This window comes from Vanellus vanellus (genome assembly GCF_965231255.1).
Source record: "Vanellus vanellus genome assembly, chromosome: 5".
Lineage (NCBI taxonomy): Eukaryota > Metazoa > Chordata > Aves > Charadriiformes > Charadriidae > Vanellus > Vanellus vanellus.
In genome coordinates, this window is record NC_138910.1 from 33387504 (window position 1) to 33413873 (window position 26370).

The 26370-nt window shown below is 36.6% G+C and overlaps 1 protein-coding gene across 1 annotated transcript; it reads left to right on the top strand.

The window, feature by feature from the left end:
- Nucleotides 1–1726: 1726 nt before the first annotated feature.
- STK17B (serine/threonine kinase 17b) lies at nucleotides 1727–17409 on the top strand. Its single transcript, XM_082484643.1, has 7 exons — nucleotides 1727–1980; nucleotides 7124–7336; nucleotides 11800–11944; nucleotides 12190–12316; nucleotides 13215–13263; nucleotides 14649–14828; nucleotides 17053–17409. Exons 1-7 carry the CDS (start codon nucleotides 1859–1861, stop codon nucleotides 17333–17335), a joined length of 1119 nt encoding a protein of 372 aa, XP_082340769.1. The 5' UTR covers nucleotides 1727–1858; the 3' UTR covers nucleotides 17336–17409.
- The last annotated feature ends 8961 nt before the right edge of the window (nucleotides 17410–26370 follow it).

Here is a 26370-nt window from a genome sequence, read left to right on the forward strand (position 1 = left end):
AACAACACAAACATCACTTTTAATTTTGGAAATAGTTAACATATTAGAATTTGTGCCTTTTTTCATAGCTAATTGATTTGAAATTGGATTTCATTCTTCTCAATAGATTATGTGCCTGTTTGTGACTTTGGCTGCTAAGAATATTTTTTTCTCCATTTTTGATGATATCAAGCTAAAAAGAGGAGATATGGTGTCTTACTAGAGAAACAAAGTTAATTCAACATGACAAAAGTTCTCCTTAATCATAACTCTTCAAGAATAGTGATATAAAATGAAAGCTTACATAATAAATTCGATAATAGTAAGCTCTTGATCAATTAGTCAACTGTCTGATATAAATAAATCTTTTTGTGCTGAAGTACTGCAGTAACAAGATAACTTTAACTGTTAAACTATTTAGTGAATACAGTTCTAAGGAGAGCCATGTAAAATTTCAGACATCTGAATCAGTCTCTTAAATGATGAGGTATCATATAATTGGGGAAAAAGGAATGCATGTTTGTTACAAACAAGGTGATATGTTAGATTGTATTGTTACTCCTTGATAACTTTTTAAGAAGTTATTTCATGGTTATCAAATGATACTTTGACGATATTCTTAAACTGGGTAGTTTTTGGTTTTCTTGCTAAAGCATGAATTATGGCTTAAATCCAAAATAGTTCCAATATGAATATCCATGTTCCAAGAACTGGTAATTGGAACAATATTTGATGGGTACTGGGTTGTATTTGAATCATAACTAGTTCGAGTGCTCCCCCAGAAGTTTCTGATAGTATACTTCTGTCATTTGAAAACTGAAAGTGTATTTTTGTAAGTTTGTTAACTGTATCTGAACTGTAATTTGCCTTGTGGGTTTTTGTTTTCCTTCGTTAATAAAGATAAACCCACTCTTTAACTTAAAATAAACCATCAATTAAGGCTTCTGTTATCCTTCAGTAACCTTTTTCTGCTTTGCTTTTGCATTTTACCTGAAGAGATGCTTCAGGCCTATAAATGTGAATGCCAAACCCCAGTATTTTTATTGTTGGCTTTTTTTTTTTAAATAGTAGTAGAAATAATGTGGGTGGGTGCATCTTCCTAATGTGCCATTCTACTGGTTTATTGAGGTAATTTAATCAGGATTATGACATCATTTGGTTCTAAATGATCTGAACTTGCAAAGAGGATGTTGTCCATTCATGCTGATTTTTGACAATTAATTTAGTGTTAAAGTGAAACTTAGAGGAGCTATGACTGGGTTTAATAAAAAATGTGAATCTGAATCTTCCCACTGGAAAAAAAAACAAAAAACAACACCACCCTTCTTTTTCCTGTGGTTAGCTATTCCTGCTGTGTTGCAGACAACAAACAGTAAGGAGTTTTGGTTAAGTACCCCAGGGATACAAGTTAAAAGTGTAAATTTAAGAGAATTGCTGGAACTTACCTAGAATCCGAAGAAGAGTTAAAACTTATTTGCAGAATAAAAAAAAAAAAAAGCACATACCATTAATAGTTAAGTAGTTAATAACTACATTTTTACTGGAACTGAAGCTTATCCCTAATATTTTGTTGATATGTTCCAGGGGGGAAAAAAAACCCACCTTATCTCAAATATTAAAATTATTTATTAAAAAAAAAAGTCTTTCGATTAATTTTCTTAGTATGTCTTGATTAGTCTTCCTTTCAGGTTTTATTTTTACAGTGATTAAATGTGTTGTTTTCAGGTCACTGCTGAACAAACTTAAGGCTATTCTAGTTTGATAGACCTAAACTCTAATATTTGTATACTTTCCTGCACTGTAATTATGGGATTTTCAAAACTTTTAATTATTTTGCTTTAACAGGTGACTGGTTGAATAGAGAGACCTTTTCCTGAAGATGTCGAGGAGAAAGTTGGAGAATAAAAGCCTTTCTGGCTTGTTAGCCACATCTCTGCAGACACAAATCAAGACAGACAATTTCCACAATTTTTATATGCTTGAATCAAAAGAACTAGGAAGGTAAGATTATTCCTATTTATTTTATTTTAGTAAGAGGAATTTATCCTGCAAGAGAGTTCTTTGTGCAATGACAGACCTTTTCTGGCAAACTTTTATGGTAATAGATGGGGAATGAAGTATGCCTCTCCCTTTCCCGTTCCCTTCTTTGCGGTATCCAACGGATTCTCCAGGGACCAGGACAATCTACAGTGAGGCATAAGTTGCCAGCCTTTTCCATGTCAGAGAGATTTAGCCTGTTTTCATAGGCATGTAGATTTGGGATTATGTTCCTTTTCTTCCATTTCCCCTGCCTAGTCACACATCAGGTTCCAAGTAGGTAAATAAAGAAGAGATGACATAGGGTAAGGCTGCAAGACAAGGAATAGGGATTTTGAGTTGGTTGTTCTGGTTGTTTTTCTGAGTTTTTTTGAAGTCCAGAAAACAAAGACTACTTCTCTGCCCCCTCTCACCCTCAAGCAGTTAGTCTAAGTTTCTAACAACCTGCTGTTTCGGAGCAATTTTGCAGCCTGCTTCCCTTGCTCATGTTTGCAACAATAAAATGCAAAATAAAACAAAAGGGGAAAAAAAACAACCTTGGTATCTATGATACTGTTTCAGACATCTGAGTTAATGCTTTTTTGAAATCATTGGGTTAATTCATACCTTGAAAATATTCAGGGAATTGGGTGTAAAGCCATGCAAACATAATGCCATGGTCACGTTTCCAAGTTCCTTGAACAGAAGTGGCATGGGTCAGTCTCACACTTGTTATGCATCGCTGTGCCACATAGCGGTCCTTTGCACCTGTAACTTGTTTTGTCAGCAAAGATGCTCTTCTGCGTGTGATTTTGTAAGCTCTTTTTCCTTTATTGTTCTCTTGTTTTTTTTTTTTTTTTCCTAGCATGTGCTTTAGCTGGTACACTCTTACAACAGGTGCACCTTGCAGCCCATAACTTTCCTCTTTTCTTACCCCTTTGTCTGCTCTAATTTTGAATTCTAGGCTCCACAGAAGCAGTTTCTATGCAACATCCTCTAGAACTTCAGTATTCTTAATGTTGGATTTTCAGATTATACATACCTGTGAGATGATGTCTAAAGCAAACAAAAGTATAGATTTTGTGTGGATTCAAAAAACCAGTCTTTAATACTTTCTGTACATGCAAAACCAGGCATAACAAAATAAGTACCAAAATGCAAAGCAAAAGAAGCAGAGTAGTATGTTTTTGAAACATATTTTTTACTTTTCCTGGCCCAACAGTGCATGTATGCATTTTTTCAAAATCTCTTCAGTGTTTACAACACTTATATATGTGATGTAAAATTCAACTTTCTTTGAAGCTTTTCTAAAAGATTTAATATGCTTTTCTTTTCACTTGCAATTTTCTTCTTCCTCTTCAGGTTACTTAGTCAATGGTTCTTTTGTTCTTCTCTGCTTAAGCTTCACAAGTCCTATTTTTTCCTCCCACACCCTTATCTTTTAGGACCTTTGGTATTTGAGACACTGACTCACAAAGCAGGCAGGTTCTGTTTAGTGGGTTAAGTAGGTTTTTCCCCAGTGTGTGGATGGCTTGGCTTCTTTTGAAGTAGTTAAATTTCTGTGGTTTTATAACTTGGGATATGAAAACAACTTGAAATCAGTTTTTATCTTGTAAAACTGGGCTGTAAAGTGATGGTTAAGCAGTTGCTTTGCAGTCAACAAGGAATGGGAACAACTTTGCTTGCTTCAGAGTAACACTTCAGATCTCTCTTTTTTATTTTTTTTTTTTCATTTCTGGGGAAATTCCACTGTTCTAAAACAATTTTGTGTCTAAATAATTTTGTCTTAATAATTGGCACACAACAAATGCAGTATAAACAAGTGGAAATTCTTACATCATCTATCTGGAGATACTGCTGACCCTCAAAGCTGTTATACCCGCAGCAACTAGAAGGAGGATGTACAAAAACTATCAGGGAAGATCTTGCTGTTCTCATGAAACTCAACCGGTTCCCCTTTTTTAATTTTAGAGAAACTTTTGTGGTTGACAGGGTGATGTGATGTTAGAATGAGAATGTAAGTTGTGGGGGAGTATCTTAAACTTTGCCTTGTTACAAAATTCAGCTCAATAACTTCAAATGTTCTGCAATAATAGCTGGTTTAACAATTGGGAAAGGAATTGGCCATTTCAGGCTTACAAATAGTTGCTAAAATGAAGAGTGTGCATGTATCAGACTGTAAATAACTTTCACCTCTTAAATTAATTTTTCTTTTGAGTTTTGTACTCTTACATTTCTAAATTTTGTGCTTTATAAAAAAGACAAAGAAATCCTACAACCAATTGATTTTGAAATAAATTATGACAGAGAAGCTGTTTTGTTGAATTTATTTCTAAATAAGTGATAGCAGTATGAATAAAAGTCAACTTTACATGCTTAATTTAGTAAGATTTGCACAAACTGTATTTAACGTATTATTTGCAAACGGAAATCTTATTTTTCATGAGATGCTTATACCTTTTTGATAAAATCCTGAAGTCTAGATTTTTCAAAGAAGACTCAGACATGCTTTTTTTCCCCGTTTGTTTTGTTCAGAGACGTTCATTTTGGGCATTGGGGTGTTTTTTCACCAGGAAAAAAAAAAAGGCAAAGCTTGCAGGGGAATGTAGTCTTCTACTAAAGAAGCTAATTTAGTTGAAAAAGTGCAGGTCAGATAGCTCATACTGACCTTCATTAAGTTCGTTCTTGATATGCTGTGATAACAAAAAACATGCGTGGAAAGGTGTTGTGTTTTCAAAGACATAAATTTAGGTCTCATTCTTTGTACGCAGTTTTATAACTGTGTTTAGAACTTTACACAATTTATTTTAGTCCTTCAAGTTGTTTTTCTTTAAATGATGTTTCTGTATCATTTGAAAACACTTTGCAAGTATGCAACTAGGCATTTCTGGGAATGCAAAACTTGTGATTATAAAACTTTGTTTTTTCAGGAGTTTATAACTTGGCTTAAAGAACTGCATTTTTTTTCCCCCTAATTTTTTAAAAGGTCAGCTTGATGTTTTAACTACAGTATGTGGTTTTCTTTTAAAAACATTTCTCTGCCAAAATACATTTTTGTTTCCATATCTAAACAGTTGACTAGGAAATAAAGCAGTATACTTTGTCTAACTGTAATTGACAAAGAGAATGCTAAGTAGTGAGTATCTTTCTGTTAAGATGTTTTTAAATATTTTGCAGATACCTGTGGGGGTTTTTTTAGCAGCACTACATGATTTGTGGAGGGAAATTCTCTTTGACTTGAAAATTTTGTGCACTGAAGACTGCCCTCCCACCCCAGCATGCAAATATGCTTTATTTTCTGTGTTCGTTCTCTATATTTCACAGGGTTTTGCTTTGTTTATTACTGTATCCTGTAGGTGCTATAATTTGGTTGAGGTTTTTTTAATATAATATTCCCAACCTGAACAAAGCCCTGAGCAGCCTGGTGGGATCTCATAGCTGGCCCTAGTATAAGCAGGGGATTTTCTTAGAGACCTCCAGAAGTCATAGAATGGTTTAGGTTGGAAGGGACCTTAAAGACCATCTAGTTCCAACCCCTCTGCTGTAGGCAGGGACACCTTCTAGTAGGCCAGGTTGTTCCAAGCCCCATCCAGCCTGGCCTTGAACACCTCCAGGGATGGGGCATCTACAACTTCCCTGGGCAACCTGTTCCAGTGCCTCACCACCCTCGGAGTGAAAAATTTCTTCCTGATATCTAATCTAAATCTACCCTCTTCCAGTTTGAAACCATTCCCCACTGTCTGGTTGCTGCCTGCCCTTGCACTAAGTCCCTCTCCAGCTTTCTTGTAGGCACCCTTCAGATCCTGGAAGGCTGCTATAAGGTCTCCCCGGAGCCTTCTCTTCTCCAGGCTGAACAACTCTCAGCCTGTCCTCATAGGACAGGTGCTCCAGCCTTCTGATCCTCTTTGTCACCCTCCTCTGGACCTGCTCTAACAGGTCTATGTCCTTCTTGTGCTGAGAACTCCAAAGCTGGCTGTAGTACTCCAAGTGGGGTCTCATGAGAGTGGAGTAGAGGGGCAGAATCACCTCCCTCAACCTGCTGGTCACGCTTCTTTTGATGCAACCCAGGATATGGTTGGCTTTCTGGGCTGTGAGTGCACATTGCGAGGGCACAGAGGTGAGACTGACTGGCCTGTACTTCTCCAGGTCTTCCTTTTTTCCCTTTTTGAAAATGGGGGATATGTTTCCCCTTTTCTAATCAGTGGCAATTTTGCCGGACTACCACAACTTCTCAAATATGGATGGATAGTGGCTTAGCAACTTCATCTGACTGTTCTCTCAGGACCCACAGATGCACCTTATCAGGTCCCAGCGACTTGTGCACTTCAGGTTTCTTAGGTGGCCTCATACACCCACCTACAGTGGGTGGTTCTTCGTTCTCATAGCCACTGTCTTTGCCTTCTGTGACTTGGGCAGTGTGGCTAGAGCACTTGCTGGTGAAGACTGAGGCAAAAAAAGTCATTGAGTACCTCAGCCTTCTCCATATCCTGGGTGACCAGGTCTCCTGTTTTGTTCTGGAGAGGGCCCACATCTTCCTTAGTCTTCCGTTTATCATTGACATATTTGTAGAAGTTTTTCTTGTGGCTGTTGACATCCCTGGGCAGATTTAATTCTATCTGGGCTTTAGATTTCCTAACCTGATCCCTGGCTGCTCGGACAGTTTCTCTGTATTCCTCCCAGGCTACCTGTCCTTGTGTCCATCCTCTATAGGCCTCCATTTTGCTTTTGAGAGTGTTCAAGAGCTCCTTGTTCATCCATGCAGACCTCCTGGCTTTTTTTGCCTGACTTCTTCATTGTTGGGATACCTTGTTGTGCCTTCCAACCTGACATCCTATGATCCTACAGTAAGAATGTCCATGTAACCTGATACTCTGATTTAATGCTTAGCTAATCTGTATAAAAGAAATTGTACTGGGTCTCCACAAAGCTTCATCTAGTTTAGTATCATTTCTCTTACAGTGGCTGAAAGTGAATGTTCAGGGAGTAGCGTAAGAACAGGACAAACATAGCATTACCCTGATAATTTTTTGTTTGTTTGTTTCCAATTATTTGCCATGCCTTTTTATTTCTAATGGCAATTTTCATACTTTTTGTCTTGGCTCTTAATGTTTTCCCTTTTATTTTGTAGAGGAAGATGTGCTGTGGTTAGAAAATGTATAGCTAAATCCACAGGCCAAGAGTATGCAGCTAAATTTTTAAAGAAAAGAAGAAGAGGTCAAGACTGCAAAGCAGAGATTCTTCATGAAGTTGCCGTACTTGAATTAATGAAATCTAATCCTCGCATAGTGAATCTCCATGAAGTCTATGAAACAGCAAATGAAATCATCTTAGTATTGGAATAGTAAGTATGCCTTCATCAAATGTCCCGTGTTTGTAGTTAGAAATCTGTCAATATACTCATTTTTTGCAGGAGTTGCCTGAACATCCAGAAGAATTACAACAGTGTGCTATATACATTATGCTAACATTTCATTATGATATACTTTATAAGCTCTTAGGACTTTTTTGGTATGACTTATTTTCATGTAAATGCAAGAGTTGAATCAGTTGCTGTTAATTTGAATCTTAGGGTTTGTACGTGTGTGTTGTTACATCCAAGGCTAATGAGTTATGTCAAACAATATGGAATAAGGCATTAAACAAAATACATCAAAGCCTATAGTAGTTCTGTACTCAAAACTTAAAAAAATGTACTGAAAGATTCTTTTTTTTTCATAGCTTTTTGTAAAAAATAGAGATACTTCTTTCTTCCCACTGTGTAACTCAGTTTCATAGACAGTTTCACTCAATTTCAAACTGAAATATTTTTTGTGCCTTTTAAATACTATCTCAGGAGGGTAATTTTGATTGAAGTTTGCCTTTTTAATTAGAGTAGATTGTTTCTTCTGCTAGTTGGATTTTTGTAAAAAAGCTCTGATCAATTTTCAGGTCAGGCTAACCTAATATATAACCTGAATACAAGGTCTAAGGTGTACATCCCCCCCCCCCCCCCCCCTTAAAGAATCTTTCATGCAAGCTGAGCGGAATGTTCTTGAATCCTATAGAAAGTGCACAGTGCTTTGATGCATCTTAAATCATACCCCCCCAAAAAAGTAGCCACTGATACCAAGTACACACATTTCAGAGAAGCAGTGCATGTCCATGTTCTGTGAACTTCAGTCATTGCTTTATGCTTTTTGATGACTGAAAGCTTGCAATTCATTTGTGGGCTCTGAGCTTCTAAATTTAGTGAGTTTGTAGTTTTTTTTAAAACTCTTTGGCTTTTGGAGCTGTTTCCTCCAAAATTCCCATTTCTTTTTAGATGTCCCTGTGGCTTCTCATTAGCTCTAAAAACAAGTCTGATTTGGGAATTTAATTTGAATTATCTATCATATTTGGTGTATGTGTAAATTTCTGTTTGGAATGCAAGGAACAAAAATGTAGTTTGTGAAACTAATTCAGAAATTCTCTCTCTAGGATTTAAGTTTCATGTACAAAGTATTTGAAGAGCTGTTAATAGTGGATGGCACACACCATGATAAACTCCTTCAAATTTTCCTAATGTAGCTAGATAATCTTGTAAAAAGCTTTTCTTCCTGGAAGTAGATGATACCTAGCATATTATTTGTTGTTCTGAGAAGGCTAAAATAATAAATAATGTAGAAGTAAAGACAAAGTCCAGATGACAAGTTTTGAACTTATCAAGAAGTGCGACTTCACATAAAAGCCATACTGACTTTACTGCTGCTGTTTCAGGCCAGCTATCTTAGTCTTGCTTATTAAAGATCTGTAATGAAACAAGTACCTTGTACTACATTGGTGTTAATGGTCTACTTTGTAGTAGTGTTCAGAAATCTTGCAGTAAGCGTTCCTAATTCTATTGGGATAAGCAGAGGGTTGATTATGCTTCTAAATTATGTCCTTCTGTAGCAGAATAAGCAGTTGTTTGTTTCTCATTATCAGAACTATGAAGCAGTACTTTAAAAGAATTGCAAGAAACAAGTTTCTTACTCATAAAATATTTTTTAAGCATTTCCTGTGTAGCTGTATTTTTCCTCCTACATATGGTCCTCGCTGTTGTTGGATTGTATTGGTGGGGTTCTTTGGAAGATGTAGTAGTCAGAATCAGTTTCTGTAAGCACACATTTTCTAAAGAAAGGACAGAAATGGATGCTAGTTCATAAGGCCATCTCTGTGGAGGGAATTACTAAAGACATGAATACTTCTTCAAAAGCCCCACAACAGAGGTTGTTACTCTTCTAATCTAAGGGTCAAAGGTAATTGGAGGGATCCAGTTATTCAGAGAGAAACCTGGCAGCTGTATTAATTCATTTTACAGCTGTACCAGGCAGCTGTACTAATTTTCAAATCTATCTAGTTTTGTTCATTGAAGAACTAAGGAAGGCCCTACAGAGTTGGATCAATGGTCTGTCTAATATGCTGCTGTTTCCAGCAGTGGCTGTAGGGAGATGCTGTTTATGAAGAGCTAAGGAGCATATGAGCCTGTCCAATTCTTGCTGTCCATTCTCTTTGTGCTTTCCCAGCAACCAGAGGTATTGTACTGAGGATACCTCTCGGCGTGTTCCTTTTAGTGTCTGTTTATGGATCTATAGTCTTCTGTGAATCTGTTTGTCCCTTTTTGAACATGATGATCCTGTCTGCTTCGGTGGAATAAACTCCAGATGTTCATTACCTACTGTGTGAAGTAATACTTTTTTATCTGTTTTCCACTAATCAGCTAGTTTAATCAGGTGCTTCCTAACTCTCATATTGTGGGATTTGGTGAATAACAGTTCGTTCTTTATCTCTAAAGCAGCTTTAGTTTTTGTAAGCCTCATTCATAGACTTCCCCCTCAATCTTCTATCCAAACTGAAGAGTCGGTGTCTCTTTGGTTTCTTCTTGTAAAGCAACTGTCTGTCCTCTCTGCATCTCTGCCCTTCTCTGCATCTCCACTAATCTTACATGCTTCTTGAAGATACAGAAGCCAGAACTACGTGCTAAGACCTTATACTGAGCATCATTTTGCTACTTTTTGTTCTCAGTAGCCTTCCTGATGATCGCCATGTGGGTTCGCTTTTGTTTTGGCCGCTCTGCGCATTGGTCCAATTATTTCAATGAACTGTCAATCAAAATTTCCTGAGATGTACTTGCCAGTTCAAAGTTTGACATTGTGTAGGATTCTGTTAGATTATTTTTTCTGATATCTTATGTTTATGTATGCTACAGGTTATCTGGTGCTGTTACTCACTTTCTTGGTTGGTGCTGAACTTGCTTGTTAATATCTTCCTTGAACTAGGGAGTCAAAAGCAGTGTTGCATTCCAGCTGTGGGCTAGCATGCTAAGTTGAGTCACTTGCCTCAGCCTACTGGCTATGCCCCTGTTATTACAGCCCAACATACTCCTGAGCAGTTTTGCTGCATTCAGCTCTCTGTCTGTGAGGACTCCCAAATCCTTTTCAGCAGAGCTGTTCAGCTCTTTACCCATCTGGTTGTCCACCCATCCAGACCATAATGTAGTAACTTGGATACAAGAATACTATGGGAGACAGCGTTGAAAACCTTGTTAAAGTCTTCGCCTCATCTACGTTTTGTCATAAAGGCAACAAGGGGAGGCATTACTGACACCTCACATAGCTCCAGCGGGATAGTGACTGTTTATCCATGTTGCCCATTATCTAACTTTTTTTATAGACTCTCAGCATTTTGCTAACGATGAAATTCAAGTTTACTGATCTGTCATTTTGAGGCAGCTCTTTATCCTTAAGAGAGAAACTTCAGGCAGCTAAAGCAGGCTGAATAATGATTTCAAACCCAGCACAAAAGGAAACAGCCAACACTGGCAAAGTGTAGAACTAATAAACCACACGCAACACGGTTATTTCCATGCTTCCTTTATGCTGTACTAAGAATAGGATTTTCTGTAAGTAAACAAGAGCCTTTTTCTCAGGAAGATGTATTTGAGATGCTGTGTGAAAACACGAAGCTTGTCAATCTCATCTTTGTTGTTAGTGTAGAAACGGTAAATTTCAAAGTGACAGAGCTGAGTCCTTGTATTTCTGAATATTCTGTGTGTACTAGAGTTCTGGAAGATATTGCTTGCTAACTGACTAGGCAACTGTATACGTATATAATCAGCAGCAACATGCTACATTTTCTTCCTGGTACCTCTCTGATAGAAATACCTGATTTTGAGTCTTCCATCAGAATGGCAGGACCGAGGATGACAAGTATGCAGTTTCCTCCTGCTCCAGAAATATTCTTCAGCAACTGTAGCTGTTCATTGCATTGTAGTTCTTACACTTACACCAAAGCCACATCGGGTGGGGGAGCGGAAAATGTTGCTTTGAATTATTTATGGAACTGGCCTAATAGAAGAAATTTTAGATTAAGATTTAGATTAATTTAGATTAAGAGAAAGATTCCTCCTGTTAGGGAATGATGATAGAACTCATCTTCCTGAAGGCATCTTCACACTCGCAGGAAAGTGTGCTTGAGAGTACCAAAGCGTTGTGAGTTTTTCAGCCACAAAGTACTGTTACACGGTCTCAATTGCTGTTGCCAGCTATGAGGAAAGAAAAAGCATCATCAGGGTTTGGTTTTGTTTTTGTTTTTTTTTTTTTTTTCATTTTCTAAGTGTTTATATGACGTGTCTTGGCATAAGTGTATGTAAAAGAAAAAAAAAGTAATAATAACAGTATTCCCAGCCTCTCCAAGAATATCATAAATTAACATATACTGTATAAATAGGTACTGTATATACAACTTTTCCTTACTTAAGCTTGAAAATTCAAACTTAATACATAAGTGTCCTTGAATGTGTTTCAGTGCTGCTGGAGGAGAAATATTTGACTTATGTGTCCCAGATCTGGATGACAGAATTGGTGAAAGGGACATTATAAGGCTTATAAGACAAATACTTGAAGGACTTTGCTGCCTACATGAAAACAATATTGTTCATCTTGATTTAAAGGTGAGGCTGCAGCTGACTTTTTATTTTAGTACTTTATCTTCAGTTTAATATTACAATCATCAAAGTCATTTGTTATATGCATAACAAAGATGAGGAGAAAAAGGTGTGTATTAGAAATTAAACAATTTTTTAAAATAAAATTTAGCAATAAGTATTGCATAATAGAAACTGAAATGTCATTTAGTACATTGGGATCTTTTGCAGCTTATATTTTATTAATTGAGAATAAATCTTTTCTATTCTAGCCTCAAAATATTTTGCTAAGCAGCGTCAATCCTCTTGGTGATGTAAAAATTGTAGATTTTGGTATGTCTCGGAAGCTTGAGAATTCTAGTGAACTGCGGCAGATCATGGGAACAACAGAGTATCTAGGTATGGAAGAATTGCGTCACAATTTCTGATGTGTGGTTTTGAGAAAACAGAAACAGTTCATGTAATGTGCTTATCAGCTTATCAGTCGTTACCAGAGAAAGAACAACAGGACAATGCAACATCTTTTGAGCTGTTCTTTTTTTAGAGTAGTCAGATATTTGCACCAAAAAAATCCCAATTGATATCGATAAGCGCACCTCTAATTTCATGCTATAGTTATTTGCTGTGATGCAGACTGTTAAACCAACAAGAAATTTTGGCTGTTAAATTCTTTTGATTAAATACAACATTAGCATGCACAAAGAAATGTTCTTTGAATTAGGAATGCTGACTAGTATGATGACTTAATGAGATTAAAATATTCCTCCAGAAGGGAAAGATTGCCATTAACACTTGGCCCTCTCCAAGGGGCAGGTTTCCTTTAATGATCTGCCTACACTCAATTTTAAGAGCACTTCAATCTGTAGCGAATAACTATATAGCATACTGATACAGCCACTGATCCTAGAATTGCCTTGGTCATTTGGCCTTGCAGTGTTAATATGCTGAAGGCTTTATGCGTTCCCCTTAAAAAGCTCTATACTTGAAAATCTCTTATGAGAATCTTTTATGTGCATGCATCTGATTAGAAAATACCTTGGGACTTGGATAGAATAGACTTTAGGCTGTATAGTGCCACTTTAGTATGAACCAGTTAAGCATCAGTGTGTCTAATCAAATGGAAATAACCTTTTTTCCACCCTTGTGGCTTGAAAATAATAAACTTGATTATTGAAACTGCATGTTTAGTCTCATAATAATGCTTGGCAAAAAAATGCCTGAAATTTAGTGCATGATTCAAGGCCACTGAAAAATACATACATTGAAGTGTTTTTCTTATCCCTGTCTCTTTCTCTAGCTCCAGAAATCTTAAACTACGATCCTATTACCACTGCTACAGATATGTGGTAGGTTGTATATCTTAATTCATTTTATTGATATAGGCATGACCACTTAACAATCTAGGGGCCAGATCCAGATTCTGATGCAGTCTTATCCTGGTTCCGAGAATACCTTTCTGTTGGTGGGCTGACCAAAGAGGGAGTTGGGAGGGGAAGGAGCCCTCAGGATATAAATCGGGGCTAACAGGAATTACTGTATATGGGTCTGTTGCACACCTAGTAGGGAATGCAGGTGGCTTCTGAGCACATGGAGTATAGGTTTTTGTTCTAAGGGAACAATAACAATGATTGGATAGCGTATTTTAGGTATTAGTTACTCTTGGATGACATGCTTCAGGTATTAAGTACTCTTGGACACTCCTCCCTACCCACTTTTGTATCATTAAATAATTGTACTATACCAATGATAAGAAGTATTTTAACTTTCTGCTTCTTATCTTTAGAGCAATATATACAGAATGAGTCAAAAAATGAGACAAGTATCTTAATCTACAACTTTATTAAGTATACCTTTGTAGCCTGTTAATTTCATAAGCTGTGTTAGTGTAAAGGCTAGCTTTGGGATGTTTCCTTAAAAACATAAAATATTTATATGCTCTTAAGCATATAAATAATTAAAATTAAGTTTTAAAAGTTGCGATGATCTAATTACTCCTTTGAAATTCTCAACTTGTAATAGGAATTAAATCTGTTAATAAGTGGTTAAAAAACATTCACTATTTGTCTGCTTTTGTGGGAAGGCCTAAAAAGAAACTATTGGCGCTCTACTCGGAATGACAAACACAGCAGCATGTGTCCACACTGTAATGTATACTAAGGTTTGATCTATCGGATCACAAAACCATTTTTATTATGCGTCAGAAAACCACCTAAGACTTCTAAGTCATGTGATGTGTGATACTTGCATTCATGTCCTTAGGGATATCTATCTCAGCAAGGGGATATTGTAAGACATGTCAATTGTATAGAGAGGTTGACTAAATCTCAGTCTTTGATACTTCATTCAGAATTGTTATGAAGGATGTGTTTTTATTTACATGCAAATTAGAAAGTCTATCGTTTTGCAGTTCTATCATCCAGAATTGCCATATGTCCAAGAATGCGCTATGTAGAAGTGATATATTTCCTTTTGCCAGCAATCTCAATGGGAAGAAAGGGGGATATATTGAAAGCAAGCAATTTTCAAAAATCCCTTCATTGAGATATATACATAGCTTTCCTTGTGTGTGTGCATGTGCATACGTGCTTGTATCACATAAAAGTGAGATGTCACATGATGTTTCTAATTCTTTGAGCGTGGTATAGATCAGGAAGTTTGATCTGTATCACAATAAATATGGGGTTATATTGTTTAGGTACCCTAGTAGGATTATATTGTGTTCTTATCTCAGGAACATAGGTGTAATTTCATACATGCTGCTAACACAAGAATCTCCATTTGTGGGAGCTGATAATCAAGAAACTTACCTTAATATATCTCAAGTTAACGTGGATTATTCAGAAGAAATATTTTCATCAGTTTCACAGCCTGCCAAAGACTTCATTCAAAAACTTCTCATTAAAAATCCAGAGTAAGTAATAAACTCCTCCGGGCAAGAATATTATCTCTTATGTTTGTGGAACACCTAGAAAAGGTGAATTTTCATTTGGGAGCTTAATACCATTGATACGATCAGTCAGACTTTTACAATGCATTGGTATTATCAGCTGGATAGTTAAAAGTGTAGGTTTATGTTTTTCCATAATGTATGAAAAGGATCTTTTGGTTCACTGACTATTATTGTAGTCAGGCTTGTGCTTTGAGTTTTGTATTCTGAGTTTCTTTATATTTTCAATCAGAGGACTGATTTTTAATAAATCTGCTTTAAATATATTCTAGAAAGGTCACATTCTTGTCTATAACTTAACACCATTGCACAATTTGGAGAGAAAAATGCAATCTTTTTGATGCAGTACTTTCTTGTTTTCTGACTTATCTTTACTGTATCATTCTACTTTAATACAATTTATATAAAAACTTGGCAATGTTGCGACTGAACATATATTCTTCAGAAATATATAGTGGTTTGCCATGTTCAGATTTTTAAAAAAATGTTCTCGCTGAAAAGTGCAAACTTCTTTGTTTGTAAGGCACATTTCCATAACTTTGCATTCTTTGGGAGTTCAGACTTTAATGAAGGTGTCTCAGAGTAGCTGAACTTTGATAAGATAGTCTTTGAGTAGTAGAGTTACAGACATTAACTGTGTCTGCGTTTCCTGTATAGTGTTAAATCTGGATTTTTTTTAACTGTTGCACCAGCACATGCAGTAAAAAAAAAACAAAAACAAACACAACAAACCCAAAACAAAACAACAACAAAGAAAGAAAGAAAAACACCCTAAAAAGTAAATATGGGGGAATAATATTTAGTAAATTCAGTTAGTCATGTTCTACTAGGCATGATCAGGTATTTCAATTGTAGTGCTATGTATTATCATTTGTGGTGAGACGATGTAGTCCCCATCTTCTTCAGAGGGCCTGCAGTAAGCAGGAGTGACCCTGTTGTTTGTTTGAGAGATTCTTTGATAGGAGGGGACAATGGGAGATGATGTCCATGAAGTGCCTACCTCAATGAAATAATGACTTCATACAAACTCATGTCTGGACAGGATCAAGGATGAACAAGTCCTTTCTATTTTGGCATCTTACATGGAGGGTTTGTCAATATCTGGAATAAATCATGAACACCATAGTATCATAAGGGAAGCAATTATGAAGAGCCTGCTTTGATAAACGTTAGTGTGGACCTGCAGGATGTTTGATGTTCTGTCACAGTTACTACTCTACTTGTCTTTTTGCTTCCGGACATCTCAGAGTCTTTATTATATCCTCAATAACCTTTTTTTTTTTTTTCTTTTTCCCTATTCCAATTCTTGATGACTATACCTTCTTGAATCTTAAGAAGAAAAATCTGCCCTCAGACAGTCAGTTCTGTAAAGCTACAGTTCTCTGACCAGAAAATATCCATGTGTTCTGTTAGAGTTAAGGACAAGTAGTGGGCTCTATTGCATTTCCAGCAAGTTCTACAGCACTTGCTGGAAATGCAGTAGAGAGGTGCTGTGCTGCTATTGCTGCTGCAGTAGGAGAGGTGCTGTGCTGGACTGTGTTCTCACCAACAAGGAGGGGCTAGTGGGGAACTTAACAATACAGAACACTATGAAAACTATAGTAGCACTATAGTAGGTTATGCAAAGGAACAATTTTGCAAATCTGGTTTGTTTAGTATTAACTAGATTTTGGAAGGGTTTACACCAGTTTATGATGAATTGCAAGAGTAAAAGACTGCAAAATGGTAGATAGAGTTGGTGACACCATGTTATTTGGCCCTTCTTGAAAACCTAAAGACTGAATATTCATTAGCCTCCCTGTTTACAATAGTCTGTATAAAGCATAAGACTTGAAAAGCATACGCACGTGCACATATATATATGATGTTGAAAACATTCCAAGGGACTGTTAAGACCGGCTGAGAAATACCTGTTCCTTGTTCTGATAAAAAGCTTACCTTTCTGACACTCAGCAGTAGGGGAAACTGTCAACTAAAATTTAGATGCATGTTGCCAATACTTAACCTTAACTATAGTAGGGTCTAATGTGTTTTTTAGCAGCAGTGGTAGTGGTGGAAAAACAAAAATATTAACGTTTTCACGTCAATTCTGCTTAAAATTTCTCAGCATATGTCAGAGCTATTTTAATTACATTGTCAGTATTTCTGAAATCAACTTAAGAAACTTTACCCTTTTCTCTTTTCAAAGGGAAAGACCCACAGCGGAGGCATGTCTTTCTCATTTGTGGTTGCAGCAAGGGGAGTTCATACTCTTGTGTAGCCCTGAAGAAACTTGCAGCTCTTCTCTGATGCCAGGACACACAACAAAATGCTCAGAAGAGCGGAGTGTAAAATCCAGTTGTAATGGTACCTGCAGCAACAAGGAAGACAAAGAAAACATTCCAGAGGACAGCAGTACAGTCTCCAAACGTTTCCGTTTTGATGATTCGTTGCAGTATCCCCAAGACTTCATGACAGACTTCGTATGTTAATGTGTAATATAGACTTTTATGAACTGAATTTAGCATAATCTATTTCAGTAGTGAATATAAGATTATGGCTTGCCAATTTATGCAGCATTGGCATACTGGAAATGCACTTTGATTCTTTTATGCTGGTGCTTCCTTTTCTATCCATTGCTGGCAATGGATTTAACTCCTGGGAAATTGGGGTTGTTGCACCAATAAAATGAATTATTTTTTTTAAGAAGATGTAATTAAATATTTTTGCACTTTTCAAGTTTTAGTCCAAAAATTATGCCACAGTGAACAAATTAAAACCTGAATGTGAGTTTGTTTAAACTCAAGCTTTGCCAAACAGTGGTTGAATACGTGCACATTTTTATAACTAGCCTTAATAAGAAATTGGTCTAAGCAGGTAAACTGAATCTAGCTGTTTTACTGGGCTTCTTTGTGACCATTGTCATTGCTTTAAATGGAAGCTAAAGTTGGTATGTTTTGGGACTATGATACATGTGTTGGGGCCATTTGGAAAACTGCTTTCTTTCTAGGATCCTTAGCAGTTGAGGAAGTGTTTCTGCCTTATAGATCTGGTCTGCTTAGGGACTATAATGTGTGTTTTTCCTGTGTTGCATCTCTGGAATGCCTGTATAGAAAACGGGTAGACTGTCAGTCCTTGCGTTAGTTGTCCTTTGCTTCTTATCAGTAAGTTATATTTGAAGAGGATGAGGGTCTTAAGCTGGTGTAAATATTTGATACACTTGTTAGTTTGCTTTCATCAAACTTCTGAAATAGTATTGTCTACCTGGTGGGACAACCACCAGGTTTTTTTTCCTTAAAAAAACAAACAAACAAAAAAACCCCACAACCAAACCACCCAAAACCCCAAACCAAAAACCTTCCTTAGAGTTAAAAGTAATAACTGAATAAAATGAAAATAACCATTTTTGCCAGTAAAGCTGCAATTAAAAGCTTTTTATTATGCCCCTCCAATGTAGAAGTGCAGTGCATCTTTTTGTCAGTTATTATAATCCATAATAATTTAGCTTCATGCCCGCTCTGAGAAATGGACTGCAGTGTGTTTAGTATTTAAAGACAAACTACCTAATAATTGTTTTAAGCCTTAAATTTGGCTTGTTTAGTTGGTTTGTTATTTTTTTAAGTTATATCCCTTCCATTTCCTGTTTCTAGGCTCTGAGGAAATAATGCCTGTGTCAAGTTTTGACTTAGAGCAAATACCAATCATGCCATAACAGCCTGAAACTAATACTGACAAGATAAAATCCTAATCATGAGTCTTTTTGTGTAGAGAATGTATTAAAACTCTTTATAAAAATTTTGAGACCAAGTGGCACTTTAAAATACTTATAGAATTTTTGACTCCTCAGAGCTTAGACTTAATTGTTTTGGATTTGGTTTGTTTTGTATAATAAAATATCACAATCTGATAATCTTTTTCAGGTGTGCCTGTGGACTTGTCAATAGTTAGGTACTGAGAGATGAACATAATGAGTGGTAGAAGGTTTTATTTTATCTTTCTTTGCACAAGGAAGGAACGGGGTTTTTTTAAAAATAGATTTCAGTATAAGGTATCACCATAATGCATGGGGGAATTCAGGACTGTTGTCTTTATTTTGGGTGACAGTAACATTGACAAGTGAGAAGTTGACTGAGGTGTAAGGCGCGTAAGACTATTTTTCAGCTTATGTTTGTCAGAAGTTTTCACGATCCAATGAAAATGGAAATCGTGTCAGTTAGATTTCAGAAAGGAGAGGTGATATTTCTGATAGACCATTTAGATATAATTAATTGTTCCACCTCGCCTATCTTACTTTCACCTGATCTAATTTATTTATCCTATCCTACCATATTAGATTAGTTGTCATCATTTCTGAATTGTGAATAAGAAATGTTAGGCCCAGGGGTTATCCATCTTAACAAAAGTTTTAATTGAAGAGTTAGATTGGCACAACTCACAATTACTATCAGGATACAACAAATTGCAGTTAGAACAACAACCCAAACAGTATCATGTGAATATAATGACCTAGTGCCCATTACGCTGCATGCCTTACTTCTTATAATAAATGTGAGATTAAAGGATACAGAAGCAAATACAGCCAAGTGTCCTTGGCTGGGAAGGATTTCACTGTGCTAATGAATTGCTTCACCTGCCCCCAGCCAGTGAATGGCCTTATAAGGATAGTGTTGCCTACATGCCACCAGTCAGCGGATTCAAAATCAGTATTTTGCTTCGTGGTTGCTCCAGTGCAGCCCTTTGGCAGCCTGAGTACAGACAGCTAGTAGCGATCCCGTCATACAGGGTTCAGATGCAACAGAAGTAAGTTTTCCAAGACTTAATATCATGTGAAATGAAGTAACAGATATATTCAGCATGGATGAAGCTCAGATGCCTAGGTGTAAATGAACCACATGGAATCTCCTTTATGTATTAATTCTCATGTAAATTTTTCAGTGATACTGATAATATATATAATTATAAAATGACTTTGCTGGAGGCAGTTGTTGGATTGTGTTCAGGTAACTTACACCCTTACTTTTCAAAGTCCTTGGCTTTTCCCAGTTGTAGTCTTAGCTAACCTTTTGGGTTTTTTCATCAGCAAGGAGTCTAATTTGAACTGGGTAAATTAAAAATATGAAATACAAACTATTTTATACATACTCAGAAGTTAAAGTTCACTTAAGATAAATAAGAAAATGTCAAAAAGCTGTAATGGATAAAGATAGAAAAGAATGTTTATAAAATTTTAAAATTCTGCAAAAATATTACTAAACTGAAATTAGTATTCTATTTTAAAACATCTGGAAAATAAAGCTGAAAGCATATGCCAGCACTTTATGACAAAGTTGTTATTCTTTAAGATTTTTATTATGGTATCTGATGTTTACATTTCTTACTTTTGGAGCTAACTTATCTTTAAATTTAAATGAAAACTGGTCTTATCCAAGGAACTTAAGGTTTGAAGACTTTATTTGTACTTTATGTAAATTTAAAATATACCTTGAATCAGATTTTTTGGGGGTCAGTGCATTTGATTTATTTAAAAATCTTATTGTGCATGCATAACTTCAATTGAATGTAAATACATACATCTTAGACAATTGTTAGCCCGTCTTGCTTCTTGCCATATTACTGGGAATTACCAAGTGTAAATGTGATGAGTAACATTTTAAGATGACTGAAGTAATATTTCTATGCAGTTCATGATGTTTTTATATTAAAATAAATAAACTTTGCCTTTTTTCAAAACTTCTGTGCTTTCATTTCTTCACAGAATCAGAGAACGGTTGAGGTTGGAAGGGACCTGTGGAGGTCATCTTGTCCAACCCCCTGCTCAAGCAGGGCCACCTAGACCTGGTTGGACAGGACCAGGTCCAGATGACTTTTGAGTATCTCCAAGGAAGGAGACTCCACCTCTCTGGGCGACCTGTTCCAGTGCTTAATCATCCTCACAGTAAAAAATTTATTTCCTTATGTTCAGACGGAACCTCCTATGTTTCAGTTTGTGTCCATTCCCTCTTGTCCTGCCATGGGTACCCCCTAAGACTTTTCTTCTCTAGGCTGAACAGTTCCAGCTACTTCTGCCTTTCTTCATAGGAGAGATTCTCCAGTCCCTTAATCATCTTTTTGGCCCTTTGTTGGACTGTCATGTATGTCTATGTCTCTTATATACTGAGAAGCTCAGAACTGGACACGCTCCTGTGCTTAGTAGAAGGGAAGGATCATCAACCTGCTGGCAATACTTTGCCTAATGCAGCACAAGATACCATTTAGCCGCCTTTGTGGCAAGTGCACACTGCTGGCTCATGTTCAACTTTGTGTCCACCAGGACCCCAGGTCCTTTTCTGCAAAGGTGTTTTCTAGCTGGTTGGCCCCAGCATATATCTGTGTATGGGATTGTTCCTCCACAGGTGCAAAGCTTTGCACTTATCCTTGTTGAACTTAATGAGGTTCCTGTCAGGGCGTTTCTCCAGCCTGCGGAGGTCCCTATGAACAGCAGCATCACCCTCTGGTGTTATCAGCCACTCCTTCCAGTTTTGTGTCATCTGCAGCCTTGCTGAGGGTACGTTCTGCCCCATCATCTAGATCATCAATGAAGATGTTGAACAGGACTGGACACAGGATTGAACCCTGAGGTACACTGCTTGTTACTGACTTCTAGTTAGACTTTGTTCCACTGCTCACCATCCCCTGGGCCTGGCCATTCAGCCACTTTTCAGTCCACCTCCCTGTCTGCTCATCCAACCCATACATCAACAGCTTGTCTATGAGGATCTTAAAGGAGACAGTGTCTAAGGCATTCCTGAAGGTAGGAAATGTCCGCTGCTCATCTACTGGCCAGTCATTTCACCATGGCAGGTTATCAAGCTGCTGAAGCCTGACTTCCCCTTGGTGTGTCTGTGCTGACTACTAATGAATCATAAACTTACCAGCTAACTTCCTGGAATTCTTTTACATATGCCTGCTTTTTATACATAAATAGTTATTCCTTTATGTAATGGTCTAGTTATATCTTGCAATATTTACTGAAGTGATACCCTTTATGTTAAATTCTAATGGCCTTTGCTGAATGAGCATGTAAGGAAACATAAATGGAAGGTTTGTTACGCACATTAGTCTCCTAGGATACTAATTGTACATTTGTTTCATTTTCAAGTAGATGGCTGAATTTAAAAAAAATAACGCATTTTTCCTTTAGAAAAGGAACTATACTCAAAAGAGGTGGCAACCCGTTGTGCAATATATAGTATATTTCCTACAAAGGCGCATTTCATTGATGAAATGAAAGCTTTCTCATTGTTCAAAATGCACAAATGGGCTTTATTTTCGTGAAAGAAATAGAGTATTCATGTGCTTGGTTTGGTGTTGCTTGCAGCATTAAGTTCAGAAATTATCTGAATATTTACATTTCCTGCATTGAAGGAATGCTGCTTTTTTTTTTTTTTCTTTTTTTCAAATTTTTTAGGACGTCTAGGAAACAAACTATTCTGTTTAGTAGTGATTTGAGACAGCTTGAAATTTCTGTCTTTTCAAAAGGCCTTCTAAGGAAGGAGACGTGAGAAAAATGCATCATCTAGATAATAGCTGACCAACTTCTTACCAGGACAGTTGTGCTCGTAGTCTTGCCAAGTAAAGTTATGCTTGGAAAAAAGTATTTCAAAATTGGGGCAAGATAAAAGCATGCAATTAATGTGTGTCTGTTTCAGAAACCAGTCATCCTGCGCCTGAAGAACCTGGCAGCTGACAGACTTGAAAATACTGCTTGGTCCACTCAGCACTGGACAAATGAGCAAGATGCAGAATGAGTCAGTGTGGTGAATGTCTAGCAAATTAATGGTAAAATCACAAGGCTGAATTGCTGAGTCACCTAACAATGCGTGAGAGTATATGGAAATTTCTTAATTAAAAGCAGGTGCGTGAATGATGACATAAAAATACTTACCTGGTTAGCCCGGGTAGTGTTAGCCCTAATAAATAAGGGCTAGACTATTACATAAAGTATTCAAAGAATCAATCATTTCATGTGACAGTGCTAGTTTTGGTTGCTTTCACAACACAAGAGGAAGATAAAGGATGATTTTTTTTTTTTTAACCCAGTAACACCCGTGACAAAACTATTGCCTTCCAGTGAAATGAAGACTTCACCTTTGAGAGGAGTGTGAACAGAGGCTTCCTGTGACAATTTATGCATCCAGAGTCAGTAAGTCAGCACACCTACACTGACCACAAAGTACTCATATTTCCTTTAGTGTTCTGATATTCTTGGTAGTAAATAAAGACTCCTTTTTCTTTTTTAAACTGCCACTATAGGTGCTTAAGCTCGTTGTAGTGAAACAGGCATGAGAGTTCTGGCCTGTAACTTGCTTTGTTTCTGTTGACACAGACGAACCCAGATCTTTTCACTGCCTTTAAAAATCTTTTCCATGTTGCAGTTACTGTAGGATTGTGTTGTACATCTCTGCTGTTACTGTGGTGGCTGTTCCAAAACAATTTGCAAAGTGGTATTTCCTTGATGGTCAGTAGTTCCATTGTGATATGAGCAGAAGACTCATCTGACTAAACACATGCTTCTTATAGCACAGCATGTTTCAGAGAATGATTTTTACAATCAGAATGTAAATAACTATCACTCTTCTTTTAGGGAAGAAAATACTATTTTAGTCCTGTCTTCAATTTGATTTTTTTGTGTGTTAATTATTCCATATGCAAGAGATCTGTATAACGAGACCTGATTTAATAAAGATCATAAAAGTTTAAAAAAAATTCAAATGTCCATGCCTATGAACATGAGAGTTTAAGTATCAACTCTTGATTTAAAACCCTTGAACTTGAATTTTGATGACTAAAAATTTTCCTTTACGGAAATCATTATCAGTCATTAACAACTTCCTGAATATTAGAAGCCTCTATGAGAAAGATTTGCTTGCTTCATTAAAGGTCTTTACAATGTGAGATTGATTACTTCTTTTACATACAACTACAGCGAGCCCATGAAAGGTGAATGTGAGAGAACTTAAAAATATATATACGCATATATATTTAATAAAAAAAAAAGATACAAAAGAGATTTTAGATGAAGTGGAGTACAAGAGAAGGTATTATGTCGGCATACATTTCAGTATGTACTCTTAGCATTCAGTTGAGATTGCTGTAACTGCTGGGGTGATTTAGGAATACAACTTTGAGAGACAAGTTTTAGGCATTTAAGAAGCTGTGATTCCATTGCATTCAAACATCTTGTTCCATTTTCATTCTAGTTAATGTTTTTCAGTCTGTCATCTGAAACCTCTGGGGAAGGAAAATCCCCCTCCTGAAATAATTTTTAAAGCAATACCCAAATCTGAGAATTTTGATTTTTGTATACACAAAATTTACTACATTAGTTGTACTTTCAAACATTATTTATTCACTCTAATCAAAACATACGAAGCATGCCAGTAACTACTTTGGTTAAAAATTGAAGGATCACTTTTTTCACATTAAAAACAAAACATCTGGTCAGTAAAATACTTCACTGTAGATGGTATTTTGCCTTAAGTTTTGTTAATTCCACAGAGCAAACCACATTGTTAACTACTGTTTAATAGTTTTGCCCTGTTTGAAGGGAGAAAGAAATGTATTCTTGATTACTGGCACTCCAGAATTTAACTGAGGCATCAAGGTGGAATAAAAACTGTATGTCACTGAATCTTTCAGAAAATGAAAACTTAGTGATAAAAATGCTACTTATGGCCTTTTTTTCCTTCTTGTTTTTAATTTGACTGCGTGACTGATTCTTTTTACTTGCACTCATGCTCCAATCTTTGCCAAACTTTTTATTACATAACAATATATGAACTGTATGATACTGCCTGCCTATGTTCTGTTGATTTTGGCTGGTCATGATGCATTTTTTTTAATAGCCTGCTCCATTTTTTTTAATAGCTTTTAGTACAGTTCTAAAACAGATGCTGAGGAGTACTTACTTTGTATTCGTGTGTACTCCCTTCTTCTCATCCTTTTGCCATTTTATTCTTTTGATCTTATCTCTGAAGTTAGATTTAGATTGTTTTGTTATGTCTGAGTATGGGATTTCAGATGAAAGTGACATGTTAACCAAACACAAGAAGGCAAAAAAATGAGTTTTAAACCATTTTTTCTGCTGTGTCTTCCTGCGGCCTTGGAAAAGCTGATTAAAATCAGCTGGTGTTGTGTTTATGTAAATAAATTGTATTTAACTGGTCACTTCAGGAAAAGAATGAAATGTGGGGGGGAAAGGGAAAAAGAATAAACGTCACGTAGTTCTTGAAGTTCTAAGTTCTAAGAAATAAGAAGTTCTTAGTACTCTGTAAGAAGAAAGTTCTTATAATGAAAAATACTAGATACGCAAGGACTGATTTTCTCCATAATGTTCCTAATATTAGCAAGCTAAATGCATCTCCTCCTCTGAAGAGTACAAGCCGGTGTGCTATTTCCACTTTCCTAATCAGATAATGAAAAAAACCAAAATGACACTTCTAGCAAAAGGAATCGCAATGCCTAACAGCATGTGGTGATGTATGCTGAATGTGCTACTGCCTTCTGTAGATAGTTTCTAACAGTTGAATGACTCAGTATTAAAATGAAATAGCAAGGATTTCCCTTTGCATGTTTTCCAGCACTGTTATATATTAGAGCCACCTTGTTTGAATCTCCTTAAGATATGTGGAGTATGAGGATATTTCTCATTTCAAAATCAAAACCAGGCTTTGGTACTGTTTTAGAAAATGCACTGGGAATTCCAAGTGATGTTGAATTTTCTACAGCTGGACAAAGCAAAAATACCCTACTGGTTCTTTGCCTCTGGTATTTTAACGAAGGGGCTTTTATGTTTAAAACTTGATATATTGACTCTTACACTTCTCTCTGTACTGTTCACAAGGTTGATTACAGGCCAGAACTCATTTTTACAGGGGTTTTCCAGCAGGCTAACTCCACTGTAAACTGTAGTGCCACCTCTTATGTGTTGCTACTGTGAAAACATAACAGAATCTCTCATTTAAAATTCACAAACTACCTAACATTGCAAGAGCTCCTTCAGATCCCATTGAAATCCAAACCTGCTCGCAGCAAAGTGTTACAAATCACACCAACCATACCAGTATTTTATTTAGATTGGTCAGAGCATCAGATTCATAATGCATGGAACACCCATTGACTACCACTGAAACTCAAAGAGATTTTTTTTTATATTTTCTTGTATTCTTTAATTTACTGACTTGGGGGTGGTGGCGGCAGGTTGTTTAAGTACTATGTCTGTTATGCACAAGATGGGCTGATGCGTGATGCAGCATCTGAAAGGCCTTTTGTTGCGGTTGTGGTTTAGACACCCCAGCGCAGCCATTAGAGCTCATTCGGGATGGTTTTGCAAGCACAGGTGAATTCTTTCGCATGCTTAGTTGGAGCACACAGGTCTCACTGCTTTGCCTGAAGACAAGCATCTGTGTTTATTGATACAAATAAGTTAATTTAAAAGGTAAGAAGGAATGCCTGCCTAAACACAGCGCTACTCAAAGCAATTTTAACT